The 15,732-nt window shown below is 38.8% G+C and overlaps 2 protein-coding genes across 2 annotated transcripts; one reads left to right on the top strand and one right to left on the bottom strand.

Moving 5' to 3' along the window:
- Positions 1-24: 24 nt before the first annotated feature.
- LOC309701254 (uncharacterized protein) lies at positions 25-6,228 on the top strand (the record flags this gene model as incomplete). The annotated part of the gene is made up of 5 exons (XM_082525348.1): positions 25-159; positions 1,989-3,224; positions 3,600-3,992; positions 4,538-4,654; positions 5,164-6,228. Exons 3-5 carry the CDS (start codon positions 3,615-3,617, stop codon positions 6,226-6,228), a joined length of 1,560 nt encoding a protein of 519 aa, XP_082381474.1. The 5' UTR covers positions 25-159; positions 1,989-3,224; positions 3,600-3,614.
- A 1,282-nt stretch (positions 6,229-7,510) lies between these two features.
- LOC309700019 (uncharacterized protein) lies at positions 7,511-15,320 on the bottom strand. Its single transcript, XM_082523356.1, has 2 exons — positions 10,946-15,320; positions 7,511-8,833 (listed from the first exon to the last, which is right to left on the bottom strand). The coding sequence occupies exons 1-2, from the start codon at positions 11,780-11,782 to the stop codon at positions 8,507-8,509; spliced, it is 1,164 nt and encodes a 387-aa protein (XP_082379482.1). The 5' UTR covers positions 11,783-15,320; the 3' UTR covers positions 7,511-8,506.
- Positions 15,321-15,732: the final 412 nt, after the last annotated feature.

Genomic DNA, 15,732 nt, shown 5'->3' on the forward strand with positions numbered 1-15,732 from the left:
CGCAAAAGATCCCGCTCCTTTTTGATAGCGTTTCAGTGGAAGGGTGCGGTGCTACGGTACGGAGCTCCATACGGTGCGGACATGGAGGAGGATTTAGAACATTTCTTGCGGTCAAGAGAGGTCCCACACGACGACATCATGCACATGCAACAAGACAAAGTACGTATAAACAACAAAGCATTAAACACCGCGGTTCAAAAGGCGAGTAACTTGTTGAAAAACCGAGGTCGTATATGCAGGCCTTTAATGTTAATTCTTGTAAATATGTTCAGGTTCATTAAACATAACTCGTTAAGTGCACATATGTTTTGAAATTTCAAATCGTGTCCAAATTCATGGGCTGCATCCTCCCGAGGACTCGGGCTTCGTGGTCTACGTGGGCCGGGTTCTCAGAACGGCTGGGGAAATTGGACGGTCTAGCCTTCTGATTAGCGTCACCGCTGTCTCGGTGGAGTGTAATAAGCTCGTCCGTCTGCTCCTTTCTATCTAAAATATAAGACGACACTGGAGTAAATTCTCGACCATCTCGCACTTCTGTTTAATCAGTTTTCTGTGTGACGTTGATTAAGCGCTGTAAAACCAATGTGGAACCCACCCGGGGGATTAAAGTTTTATTTTATCGAATTTAATCTAATAACTTTAATCTCAGCCAAACCGTTTTACTCACGAACAAATGAAACACTGAAAAAAGCCAAACATTAACATTTTTAGGTTGTCTAAGTGTTTTATATATTAAGTTTAGCCTGAGTAGCTAAAGTCCGCGGTGATCTGAAAATAATATGCCGCGAGTTGTGCCGTTCTTGGCGGCTTTAGTGACCCTTGAGCTCTCGGCTACCTATCGAGCTGGTGGGTAACAGACATCAAGGAAAACGTCGAAGCACTTTTGCAAATATGCGATATCTTGATAAACCGAGAAGATATTTCAAGTTTATACACCCACGTTCTTCCCTGAAATGTGTTTAAAAAAAATTTTTTGTGACCCAGAAAGATTAATAACGGTCATTTTAAAACTTATTAACGGCCGCCATTACCGGAAACTGGAGTTTGGCTGGGCCGCACTTTGAATTCTGGGATATGGGCCACGAAGCACACACCGGACCCATCCTTCAAATTCGGTGAAAAGTGAATGTAATTCTTTGTATTACACCCCCTGGCATATGTTAATTTTGTTCTGGTTGTATACATGTTCTGTATACTGCTTCTTAATAAAGTTCAATAATTAAAAAAAAATAGGTGAAAAGGAGGACGCATTTGTCTGCTGCATTCGGAGGAGTTTACGAATTTAAAATAGAATCTTTGTAGAGATTGCCAGAATTGTTGTACATTTCTGTGCAAATAAAAAAAAAAAGGAGTCTACGAAATTGGATAGCCTTCGGTGCATCGCTGTGACATAATCGGTCTACAAAAGCGTCCTCAGGAGGATGCAGCCCATGAATTTGGACAATGTGATAAATACAGTTTAAAAAAAAAAAAAAAGAGGTTGCAGCCCATGAATTTGGATGTTGTTATCTGGCTGTGCCATTACCATGGTAACATGGACAGCATGGCACAAAATACTTGGTGGAACTTACCTTACTTATACCTTACTAGCAAAATATTTTTTAGTAACGTAGTATATTGCTACAGGAAAAATGATTCTATGTTTCTTTACCTTCTTTTAAATGTACAAAGATGCCCTTTGTCTGTGGTTAGATTAGTTTAGAAGTGTCTTTTTAGACTTTCCCAGCAAAGACATATTGTTTCGGGGACATATTGTTTCAGATTGTTTTATCTCTCCCAGCTCTCTGCTGACAAGACTAGCACCATATATGGAGTTGTTTATTTTATCTGTTTATTATTTTCTTATCCTGTTCTCACTGTCTCTGTGATTTGTGCCTATAAAAATGCCAAGCCACTGTCCATGGTTGTGGGTTGTTTCCAGCAGCTCACCCGTGTACACGTTAAGCATAAAAAAGTAACTTTGTCTCATTGTGTCTCTATTCCTCCAGGAAATGGCGGACATGCACAGTTCGCGCTGACGTCTGTTTCACTGTGGGAAGTGTTACGAACAGCTGGTCGGATCGGCAAAGCGTGTTTCTGGAATATTAGGTTTTTGTTCCTGCAAGCGCTTTTTATGCAGTTTTTGCAAAGCTATATGTGGAACGAAACCGTGACCGAGGACAAGCTGATGGCATAAGATGTAAGTACAACTCCTCCGGTTTCATATGCAAAACAAATTATTGCGCTAGCTTACACGGTTCAGGTTCTACAGGGATTTAAAAATAGTTACGCAAAACGGAGCGTGCTGCTCTGACCGGCTTTAAAGGGTTAACAATGACTTTTAAAAAATAATATAAAATAGTGTGCAACACCACTGAAGTTTTTTTTTTTTTTTTTTTTTTTTAACTCTTTTTCAACCAACGGCAGTCACTCTCTAAATAACTTCTGCTTAGCTTTCCGAGCTTCCCTCGGGTCCTCTTAATCAGCGGTCTCCAACCTTTTTTGCGCCACGGACCGGTTTATGCCCGACAATATTTTCACGGACCGGCCTTTAAGGTGTCGCGGATAAATGAGGGAGGGGCTAATAATCGGCTCAGTCATTTTTAATGATCGTTGAAAGCCCAGATCGTAATCGTGATTAAAATTCGATTAATTGAGCAGCCCTAACGGAAAGTAAGATCAAAAACCAAAGGAGTGCTGTGTGGTTCATCAGGTGTGTTCCAAAAGCAAAGTGAAGGGATGGCAAGACAGAGAAATACTGCAGCAGAGAAGACCTGCAGAAAAATAGAAATCGGATGGCTTCATTTAAGCAGTAATGAATACCGTCAAGTGAGAACCAGAAATGGTGGAGGAACAAGACATGCAACTGTGGAAAAAACTACAACTGTAGCTAAGATTTTGGAAATGGGAAAGGACCTGTTTTTTCCAGATGGGTACTCGCCAAAAGGGAGAGTTGAAGACTTTGTCATTGATATCTGTGATTTAAAAAAAAAAATCCGATTGCTTTAGATGACACTGTTGGCAAACTTTATGAACAAACCAAATTGAAGCTCCTGAGATTTTACATTTGCACGAAAGATGAAACACTGTTAACAGTTCAGTCCTCATCTGAAGAGGATTTTTCTGTCAGCATAACTGAAGAAGATTCACCGGTGACATTACTTGGATTTGACAGTGAGACAGATGATTTTGTCCCAGATCTACTTGAACATGGGGATTCATCTGACAGTGACACTGGCAAACAGGTTTGTTAAAATAAGAAAGTTATTATTAAAAATAATGATCACTTTAAAGTTACTGTATTTTGTTGTGTTTAGTAGTGCTCGGTGGTAACATGCGACATTTTCTAATTTTGTTGTACTATTGTACTAGGTTTGACTGTGCAACTGCAATAAAGAGTTGTCTTATTCAAGTGCTTTATGTACATCTACGAATATTTGCACTTCTGAAGGATGAAATTATTCCAGGAATTTGTTGTTGACTTGTGTGGTAAGGTACATTTAATACATCTGTGAAAGACTTACAGCTTTGTATTCATTAACATGTACAAAATGACTGGCTGCTGAAAAAATAATTGAATTATTTTCGTTTGTGTCTTGTGTTTGTTTTCTGGTTCACAGATTCACAATTTCCAGATGGAACCCAATCCAAAAAAACTGAAATCACTCTGTGAGGCAGTGACAACACAAAGTCCAGGAAAATCCCATCATATGCATTCAACCCCAACAGACATTAAAAACACTGTCGTGGGACAGCGGCAGCAGACTGACTCAAGTGATCATGATTTCCCTGACCACTGCTCTGAAATTATTGATCTGACCAGTATAGTTCCTAACAAATCCTTCAAACTAGAGTCCTGGGCCAAACTTCCAGAAGATTTGGAATGTCGTTTTCCACACATAGACGAAGCGGATACGGTTGTATGGAATCCTGAAGAGGATCTTGTCAGAGCAGATGGTGATGACACAGTCGTGATAACCCTGAATTATGTCAACAGTGAGGATCTCAGACAGGTAAGACCATGGACAGTTGTGGTTGATATGGTTCAAGTGTGACAAAATATGGAAATTTATTAATAATCAAATTCAGTAACTTGCATAGTTCTGATTTTAAAAAAGCTGATCATGCATTCCTGCTTGGACAAAATTTAAGCATGTGTGTTATTTTCTGTAATATTCTTTTGGATCTTAAAAGAAATAACTTACAGTACTGTGAAAGAATTGCTCGATTTCTATTAATCAGAATTCATCTCTTGTTTGTTTAAAACTTGATTTTTTTGCAGCAGTAATACAACATTTTAAGTAGCAATAAGTACATCAAGATCTGATAAAAACCTGTGGGATTCCACTGTAATATGTCTTTTAGTAAGTGAGACATGTAGGCTGAAAATAAAGTGGTGTATTTTTGTTCTATTTCTTAATACCTATTGACATATTTTGCAGACTTTTTAAGAACATTCATGACTTAGAATAGGCCAAGGTAGAAGATTGAAGAAGAGTCTTCTAATCTTGAAGGGTTAAGGTGTCTGTTGTCAATTAATGCAATACTTCCTTCTCAGAATGCCGACACAAATGGATTACCTATGGATGGTTTCCTGCTACCATTGTCTTCAGCTAATGGCTTGACCACACCCCATATGCAGTCAATACAAGAGGAAGCACCCCAGATTGCACAGGTAAGATGGATCAATTCAGGCAACCATAAACACCTACCTTTACATACTGTAGAGATGCCAAAAATGTCATGCTATTTTCTGAGGATATGGCAGTTTGTGGGTCTATTTGAATTAAAAGGATATTGTCAGTTGAGAGACAATTCCAGTGTTTTACATTAACATAAGATTAAACAGGAAATTTAGTCTTGAAATCCAATTATTTACATAACACAGCAGTGAGACATTGTTTTGGTGTCACTATTGTGTTCTCTACCTATTTTGCACAGAAGTGAGTCTTCTCATACATGTAAAGAACACTTGTATAATTTTCTGTGAGGCATACAAGGACATCCATCAGGCCACAATGTTAATGTTATATATAAATTGTCAGTGCAACCATGGTTTGGGAATGTACAGCCCACTAAAATTAGACAAATAAATTTCAAACTTTTTCAGAACATTGATATTGTGTAATCTGTACAATTCATTTGCATTTCTTATGGAATGTGCATGTTTTGTCTTTTACTCAGGACCATGGACTGAATTTCATCGCACAAGGTTTGCGTTTAGATTCAAGCAACCAACTTTCCCCATCAAATTCAGGAGACCCACAGAGCCCCCTACATGTATCAATTCGCAGGATAAAAGTTGTTGATGATCTTTTGGCTGTATTTATGGACAGTCGCATTCTGAATGTGACTTTAAAGATGAACTTTGTAAATGAAAATGCTGTTGATGATGCTGGGGTGTCAAGGGAGGTTTACACTGCATTTTGGGAGCAATTTTTGGAACAGTGTGAAGGTGAAAATGAACGAGTTCCAAGGCTGAGGCCAGACTTTAGTGAGGCTGAATGGCAAGCAGTTGGGCAGATATGGGTGAAAGGCTTACTAGACCATGGTGTCTTTCCAGTGAGGCTGTCAAGGGCTTTCATTTTAGCCTGCATCCACGGAATGGACTCAGTTGATGTAGACATTCTGATTGCATCGTTTCTCAACTATCTGCCTCCTGTTGAGAGATCAGCTGTTGAGAAGGCTCTCCAAGGCACAATGGATGAAAATGATGAAGAGGACCTGCTTGACCTTTTTACAAGGATGGGTTCCCACTTCCTACCACCTAAGAACAACATGCAGCCTGCCATTGAAACAATGGCTCATAAGGCCATTCTCCAAGAGCCAAAGTATATAATGGATTGCTTCTCCACACCCATGGCACATCTGCAGCTGAAACTGGCAGACAAGGAAAGTGTGTTATCTCTGTATGAGACAAAGAAGGCCACAGGCAAAAGACTAGTGCAGCTATTTGAAGCAACAAAAATCATGCTGTCTCACGGAGAACAAACAACGTTTAACCATCTTCAGCGTTATGTTAAAAACGCTGATGAAACCAAAGCTGAAAAAATCCTGCACTTCTGCACAGGATCTTCTGTGATATGTGTTGACAAAATTTTGGTGTGTTTTAATGCTGAAACTGGGCTCAACAGAAGGCCTGTTGCTCACACCTGTGGAGCTACCCTTGAAGTGCCATGCACTTACAGTTCTTATCCTGAGTTCGACAATGTCCTTTCCAGCAATTACTTTGAAATGGACATCATTTGAACTTGATGAGTGTACTAATGGTTAGAGCTGTAATTTTTATTTGTATGATTATCCTTGAGTTCATAAATTCTGTCTTGTTTCATTTTGTCATTGAAGCATTTGATATATTCAGCCGTATAACAAGCAGTCACAAATTTAATTTTCTGATGGTTTAGTTGTATGTTAGGTCAGATTTCACAAGGACTCTTTATTGTTTAAAATTCTTTGAAAATGACCACATCTTTAACTTCTGTTGAAAACAAGGTTTGTGTTTAGCGTTAGAGGGACAGATCACATCAAAATTTGCTGTACACATTGTCATTATTTTCTTTTACTCCAGCCATCAGCCAGAATAAAGGCTCGCTTTTGTTTTAAGTTGATTGTCCTCTCTCTCTCCTTGTCTGCTTTTGGGTACGTTCTCTCAACACACCTGCATACCCCGCAGTGACACACATTGGCTTGCTGTTTATCCATCTAGAATGTTTTGTCGTGAGTTGCCTAGTTTTGGGAGATATTAGCTGTAGAGATCTCTTCCTTGTTGAAAAACAACATGAAGCTACATAAGGTCTACATAAGGACTTTGCTACTAAGCATTAAGTACCATGTGAAACGAGAGGGGTAGGCTTGTACAGTCAATATCTCTAAAATTGGGCAACTCACACTAAAACAATGTGGATTAAGGAATACTACAGCTAGCGAACAGAAAAATTTGTAAATTTGATTTTAGGGTGAAAAGTCCATTAATATTAGTAAAGAATGTCACTATGGTTGCGAAAGAAGTTATTGAAAGTTAATGATAAGACCCTGTTTACAAATTCTTAAAGCTGATGTGGCCTTTAAACATCATCTTGTAACAATAAGTCCTATTTTCCCTTGATTAGCTTCCAAAATGTTTACTAGTTGTTTTGTTAAAAATCATATTGCCATCACAAGTTTTTTTTTTTTTTTTTTTTGAAAGGACTTTGCCATAATGTGACATACAGATGATTCACAATTCTTTATACTGTCTTATATAATTACAAATTAACAAGCAATGATAATCAGATTTAACAGTTTCTAGGATAAACAAGATTGTAGGCCAGGATTTCTAATTAGATTAAATAGTATATATGGTTAATTATAAAGTATTGCTACATTTTTGACAGATTATGCACTTCTGTCTACCCTTCTCTGAAATTAAAGTGCCTGGGAACACAGGCAGTCAATACACAGATGTTGTCGATATGCTTTTGTCATTTGCAATTTTTTAGTTGTCTGTACTACATAGTCCAAAAATAATTAGAAATTGATTAGATTTCAGTTTATTTGTCCGGTAGTTCAACAACACATATCATCCTTTCAGAAGTGGTGAGTTTTGCAAAAATAGCATTCGAATGAAATTGCTGTTCATCAACAGAACAGGTGGGTGCAAAGAATTTGTTATTCAGCTGATAAAATAAGCTTCAGATAAATTCAGTGACAAAAAAAGAATGTTTATATCTATTAGAAATTCTAAGAGTTCAAAAGGTCTCTATTTAGTTCTTTATTTTTTCAGTTTTGTTTAACCAACATTAAAAAACTAAAGCTCTTCTGGAATCAGAATAAATAGTTTAAAAAAAAAAAGAAGCAAAAATGACATGAAATAACTATATTTTTAGCCAGAGAAACTGGAGTTCAGAAAAATGCCAAGGTGCCCCCTCTCAGATCATGATGCCCCTTAGTACCATTTCATGTAGCCTGCCAATGTGACAGTTGGCGTTATAATATATATAAAGCAGCAAGGCATAATATCATATCTCTTCGATTTTAAACAGTATTCTAGCCAATATCAACAACTAAACATTCCCATCATTAACAAATACAGATGGTGTAAATAAAAACCAACTCACCATTTAAAAATTATTACAAAATACTCAACATAAACCACCATTATCTGATTAAACACTGTACATTAAAACTCCTAACACATTAAATTAAGATGTGTCTTATGTTTTGATCCATGTATCAAGCCAAATACACAGTTAAAGTAATTCAAAGTAATACACATAGACATGGAACTTGATAACATTTGACAGAACATTACAGTGTTTTTGTGCTAAAGAACACTCAGAATATCATTAACAGGCAGAGACTCCCCTTTATACTTTAGTTCACTGACCCTCCTGGAACACAACAATAAATATTTCTATATAAGATATTCTCATAAATGACTGTGTACTAGAAAGCTTACAGTTTACAGTCTGTTTAACATCCAGAAGTTAGCTTTCGCACATATCACAGGTCAATTTTGAGTAATGTTCTCTGCTGCAGTGTATGCAATTTACACTAATGCCATGATGTTCTCTCTTAAATGCATGTACAAGTTCACAGCCTGATATGAGTCTGTTGGTGGAGTCAGATGGGACTCAGTCATGATGATATTGCACAGTTCATATACATCGGGGTCACATGGTTTGGTCAGTCGAAAAACACACTCAGTTTTACACATTTCAACATGTTCTTCTTCAGTGGGGCAAAGGAAGTCTCTTGTCCCGTAGAGCTCAGGTAATGTATACATTACATTAGGTCGACCACTGGGGATATTGATGTTTGCTGATGGCCTGATGGAGTGTGTATTCCAAACCTGTGCAGTGTCATCCAGCTCATCCTGTTAAAAAGAATACAGAAATTTAAGAAATGCGATCGCATGTACGTATATACATATACGCAAATCACGATGAGACAACTCACTCACTGAGAGGAAGGTTTATTAGATTTATGCAATTTATTATTTTTAAACAATCATGTGCATTTTTGTAATCATGTACTTTACCTAATGTCATCTGTACAAGTGTTTCACACACTAACTACGGTTACTGTTATGCTGTGATATCTTACATTAGTACTATTAGTCTTATTACTACCTGCTTGGCTCATCTACTCACCTCATAATAATCAATTTGTTTTATGTCACTGATCATTGTATTTTGTATTTGTAAGTTATTTTGATATCCCAATCGAAATAATTCCAAATTGTAAATAGTTAATATTATAGATAAGAAAATTTCATATGCCATGTCAACATAAACAACATAGATGTTACTGTAGTCTTGGTTGTTGAGCTCTTCCTTAAGGCGGCCGATTGCTTAAACCTAAATTATAGTATTTACACAATTTTTGATTTCATTTACTCCCTGCTCCTCTCACCCGCTTCTCCCTGTCTTGTCTCTTTCTTCCTGCAAGTCTCTCCATTCCCTAAACCTGGTACAGGGCCCTATTTCAGGAAGTGAAAAACGATACTCAGGGTTGAGTAACCCCGAACTGTCCAACTCGGAATATTCGGTTTCAGAAAGGCTGATAACAATTAGTTCAATCAACGCGGAGTTGCTTTAACCCCAAGTTAAGCACGCGCACGAGGATACATAAAGCCCTTATTAGTGGAGCACAGATTAAGCGAGTCACCATGGAGACGGAGGGAAAGAAGGCGCGGTCAATGTATTTTACAGCGCTTGAGGCCGAAATTCTGATGGCAGCATATGCCGATAACATGCAAATTTTGCAGGAAAAAAGTAACACAGCCTCAGCTGCAAAAGAAAGGGAGCATGCATGGCAAAAAATAGCCGACAGAGTCAATGCGTGAGTGTTAATGTAAACATTGATCTTGGGATTTCCACCCATTTAACACGTTATTTATTATATTTTATTTTTTATTTTATACATTTTATTTTGTGACATGATGTGAGCGCAGGTGCAACCCAACAGGTCCCAAACGTTCCTGGCAGCAAGTAAAAATGAAATATAAAAATATAGTCCAAACAGGTAAGGTGTAATTGTATTATGAGCCATAGTGCTTGGTCTGTTTGTCCTATGTAAATCAATTGCAGTTAGAGGCTACATTAATTGTCTTTCTGTAAGCACTTATTAAAATTATCTGAGCACATTACAAGTACATATTTGCTTACTCTGTATGCTCAAATGTGACCCGTTATGGCCACTAGAAAAAAAGCGGAGGCCCGAAAAAAAAGATGGGGGTCCTCCACCACCACCACCACACAGAGGCTGAGCAGTTGGCTTCCACATTTGTGATAATGGGAACACCACAAACGAGTACAGGAGACGTTTCACTTCCTCAGTTTCCTTTATCTCTCACTCACACACGCATGCATCCAGGCACGCAACAAAACATTTTCATCAAGGACTCCAGTCACCCCAGCCATAAACTGTTCAGACTGCTTCCATCAGGAAGGAGGTTCTGCAGCATCCGGTCCCGTACCAGCAGACTGAGAGACAGCTTCTTCCATCAGGCCATCAGACTGCTGAACACGTCATAGACACCTCAGCTTCACTACTGGAACTTCAACGTTATGCACTCCACACTGTATATAAATGCCACTTGTTTTGCACATATTCAACTCTGTATATTTTATATATTTTATTATTATTATTATTATTATTATTTATTTATTTTTTTTTTTACTATTTAATTTGTAAAAATGTGTATACACACACACACACACACACACACACACACACGTAGGAAAATATTTAGTATACACATCCAGAAATGCATACACTATTATATATTGTACATATATTTATTAGTTTCAGGTTGGCCATTCTTGTATTTTGCTCGTTTGTGTTGTTGTGTTTGCACATCTCTGTTGCTTGTGGGGCTCGCACACAAGAATTTCACTCGCATGTGCTGTGCCAGTGTGCCTGCACATGTGATGTGACAATAAAAAGTGATTTGATTTGATTTGATTTGATTTTATTAACTCACCTGGATGAGTCCCATGCAACAAAACTGAAGGAGGTTTTTGTCCAGAAACCCACCATCAAAGTACCCGTTGTCTCTGATGTCTGCAAATAAGGATAACCAGAACTCCAGACACAGGCTGCGAAGAAAACGCCACCAGTATTCAATCCTTTGATTGGCGGTACTTGCTCCCTCCAAGTAACTCTCAGGGGTGTCGTTAGGAGCCACGGGCACAAGGAAACGCTGAAAGCCTCTAACATGGCCATTTTCAGTTCCAAGATCGCCCCTCACAACTCTAGGGCAGCCCTTTAAACGCTGCACCGCTTCTATGTAATACCCCCCGATCACTTTCGGATTACTATTTGTTGTGTATGCATTAAGCCAGATTATTTTTCTCGAGAAACCGTCAATACTACCATTGATACAGATGCCATATGGCTTCAGTTTGTCGTAGGAGTCCATGTGCCAGATGAAATTCGGCCCTTTTGAAAAATAGTTCCTCCGCCTGAAACGTCTTGCTTGCCTCAGTGCGACGCCTCGGGGATCCAGCTCCTTCAAAACCAAGCGCACATCCTCTTTCCTCACGCGTAGTCCATGTTCCCTGCATTTAGCGTACATCCATCGGTATCCGTGAAGCTGCCCAGAGTACTGCAATTGGTTGTCTATAAATTCAACCAAGACGGCCAGGTCAGAGTACGCTTTGTGGCGAGTGTGTCCCCTTGCGCTAAGAACTCTCTTCAGATGTCTTTCGCTTATATGAAAACTGTGTCTAATGCAAAGCACAGTTTTAATGTCTTTATAGTTTAGTCCAAGCTCAAAGTAAAAATCTATGAATCGCTCAAATGGGTGTGTGTCCTCCATCGCTGTGGTTGTTTCTAAGGTTTCAGTGCTGATTTGGAGGTCTATGGTACAGACTTTTGCGAGATCTCGCAATACTTATTGCGAGCGCTCGCAATACTTTTGCGAGATCTCGCAAAAGTCCGTCTTAATTTTTTTTTTCCTCTGTAATTTTTTTTTCTCCCATGTCCCCTGGGGGGCTCCGTAGAATCCCAATTGGTATGTAAGTGTAACTTAAGGATTGCCTGTGTGCAAGGGTGTTTTCCAAATACTTGGGAACAATCCCTTGGAGATCAACAAATTGACCATTTCTTACAACTGGATTTACAAAAGTGTCTCTCAGATCTTTGATTGTTACTGTGTCCATAACAAAAACATCCCTGAGCAATGACGACTACTGAGTTTACAAATTAATAGTTAAAAGATTCATTCACTTTTACCGAACTATGTATTAATTTTCAATTTATCTTAATTTCATACGATTTTTATATTGACAATAATTCCCTGTCATCTTATTTTACTGATTTTAGTTACCCTCTGCTTTTGTTACAGAAATAAGGAAATCATCCTCGGGCTTTCATAATTCCCTAGTAACCTCCTAAGAAGTGCAATTTCAACTGCACGTGTCGGTGTTTTTACATCATAATTGTGTAAAATTACAGAAAGTTTAGTTAGACTGTCCTGTAATTAGGGATGGGTACCGGTATCGGTTCTGACATAAACGGTAGTAACCAGACCGAAAAGCACATTTCGGTGCTTTATTTTTCCTGAGCTGTGATACACTTTAGATTCTAGCCAATCATTTTACGTTTCCGAGGAGAGTACGTACGTTCTTTTAGAGCAGAGCTACAGATTAAAAACGCCCAGGGCGAAGCGGTCAAAAGTCTGGCTGTACTTCACAGCAAAAGATGCAAACTCAGCAGCCTGCAACAAGTGCTTTAAGCTGATACTGTGATACTGTCAAAGGAGGTAACACCTCAAATCTGATGAAACACCTGGCGACGCATAGCGTTTTTTTTAAAAGCCGAGAAATGCGCCGTATTTGATAGCTTGCTGCGAGACCTCACACCGAGCACATCTACTGCGGGTGTGGTGCCTGTTATCGGACCCGGAGTTAGCAACATCCCCCAAAAACCCGAAGAGGAGAGTCCTGGCCCCTAGCCCTGCCAGTGTAGCAGAAATGATGACGGATGATGATGGCAGCAGCAGCCGTTCTTCTCTGCGTGAGTAGCTTAATGTTGTTCGTGTGTAATTTACATTGAGTAGGCTCACCACTAGGGCTGGGCGATATATCGAGTTTTTAAAAAATATCGATATATTTTTATACGAGATATAAGGTGTGACAATATCCTTTATATCGATATAGTCTATGTTACGTTATAATTATCCGGTTGTTCAATGATGACGCGACGAATCCTACTTCCGGGTCTAAAGTAGTCTGCGTTTAATATGGCTTTTGTGTTGTTAACATGTTTAATGTTATGTATTTTCTTCGATTTGATCTCAAAAAGCTCCTAAAACAGTCAGTGATCCCTGTTGACCTCCCTCAGCTTTTATTACCGCTAATCATTTATTTAAGCTCAGTTTTTAAAACCTTAGGATGTATACCGCCCAGCCCATGCAGCAGTATATGAATGACTAACCTCGTATTCTCTCAGTTGTTCTCCTGGCTGAAGTTTGGTCCTGTTACAGCATCCTGCCATGCGATTACATTTGTTCCTGACCACCGAGAACACTCACGTTAACTTTTATCGAGTGGAAAAAAAGTTAGCTTGTTTATATTATGCTAACATAGCTGTGTCGCTAGCGGTCATTATCATTATATACCAGCTAGCCAAACTTCAGTAGCCCTACAAACGTCACTGCTGTTTAGTTTTCTGTCTTCATTTATGTTGGAAGTGATAGCAGAGCTGTACGTTTTAATTTGTTTCCAAAACCCCGCAGTCAGGACATGCTATATTGTATTTAGATAGAAGCTAGCGAGCTAACTTCCTGCTAACTTCTAACTCCGTTAAATGTCATAAATTCCGTTTTCATGGATGCCTGGATGTTAAACTCAATTGTTACACCTGGTAGAGCAGAACGCTGATCATTTTATTAAAGATGAAGACTTTAGACAGTTTTTCAACTCTCAGTAATGCCATAGTGATCGTTTGATATATGGACCTGCAGCGGAGTTTAGACCCAGACACGGCTAGTGACGTCAGACTGAACAATCGGATACTTGTGGAGTCGCAAGTTTGCCTCTCTTTCGTCCACTTTTGTCTTTACGCAACGTTACTCGGCCTCGCCCCTCCTCCCCCATCGCTTCACCTGCGGGAAGCGACAAGATGGACACGGCAAATCTCCGTTAACGAGTTACTGCACATCGCCGTGCGTGGGGCTGGACGCCGTAAACGTGTTAGCTAGCTAACCACGCTAACGAGCTAACCACGCTAACGCCATGCAGCCCAGAGGCGCTGCACAGCCTAAAATCCTTGCATTTTCTCAAAAGTTGACAGCGCGCCTTATGTATGAATTCTGTTTGTGCTTGATGGCCGCGAACCGATTTTATGTGGAACACAGCGCTCAGCAATCTGTCAAAAATGTTTTAGTACAACTTTGGTAAGCTATGGTGCTGCACCGCTTGATGGATTGTCAGAGCATTACGGCTACCGAGGAGCCTTTGCGGAGTGATACGTACTGTGCTTCAACGTAATATTACCCTACTGTGTATAAGGACTATAAATGGCACCTGTTAAGAGACGTGGTTACAAGAGGATTTCAAACTCAATGCTGTCAGTCACACAGTAGAAGTTGGGAACAGAGCAGCTGTGAAATCTGTCTTTGTTACTATGCTCAGCGTCTTTTAGTTTACATTTTGACTGCACAATTGTGAGCTTTTTGTTATGCACAAAAACAACATTGTTTTCTTTTATTTATGGAGCATTATTATTTAATAAATGCTCATAATTTATTTTTGAGTAAATCTTATGTACATCTATGCTCTATGTTAATAAAAGTGCCTGTGTGACATCTGGGACACAGCTTTGACTAAGAACTCTCTTTTTGTTCTTACTTTATGGCTTTTAAAAAAAATATCGAGATATATATCTTATATCGCCGTCCAGGTAAAAAATATCGAGATATGAATTTTGGGTCATATCGCCCAGCCCTACTCACCACGTTATTAAATTAATGCATGTAAGGTGAACTAGCAAACACCGTCGTAGTTACATGCGGCCTTCACCCTGGCCAAAAAGGCTAAAATGACCAAAGAAAAAGTGGAAAACGGTTAAACATGAGAGGTTTTTGGACAAAGTTTGTGTTTTTTCCATTGTTTAAGCACTGCTTCCAGCCAAGAGTGATACCATATATGCCCTCTAGCTGCAGAAAAGGCTAACATTGTTATCTTTTTACAAAAAAACAGCTGAACATGAGAGGTTTTTGGACCAATTTTGTGTTCTCCATTCTTTAAGCACCGGTTTGAGCACCGGCACTGTTTCAAAAGTACCGGTTTGGCACCGGTATCGGATAAAACCTAAACGATACCCATCCCTACCTGTAATTATAAAATATATTTTTGTTGACTGATATTTTTTTTACTGAAATTTTTATTGTAGACAGGAACATTTGTTGTTTAATACTTTATCTAATTTGGTCTAGTATGAATGGCTGTGGAAGAGGTATTTATTAGCAGGAAAAGCTGTAAAATTTATTTTAAAAAATACAGTTAAAAGTCCAAAACTTTATACCTTCCTTCATATTCTCCAAAGCTGGAGTCCTTGTCAAGCCAATATTTCCCCTATTTCCTCCACATTTGCCTTTATTTTTTGGCGTCAATGTAAAGAAATTTGCTCTTGGTATCTCATCGGTTTAAATAAAGGTTGCATTGACTCACTACACAATCTTGTGGTCCAAAGTGGTATTACATCAAAGTGCAGCCTAGTCCTAATCTTACTTCTGTTGATGTCTCTAAACATAATAAAAGACAC

The sequence above is a fragment of the Aulonocara stuartgranti genome (assembly GCF_965226115.1).
Source record: "Aulonocara stuartgranti genome assembly, chromosome: 23".
NCBI classification, from domain to species: Eukaryota; Metazoa; Chordata; class Actinopteri; order Cichliformes; family Cichlidae; genus Aulonocara; species Aulonocara stuartgranti.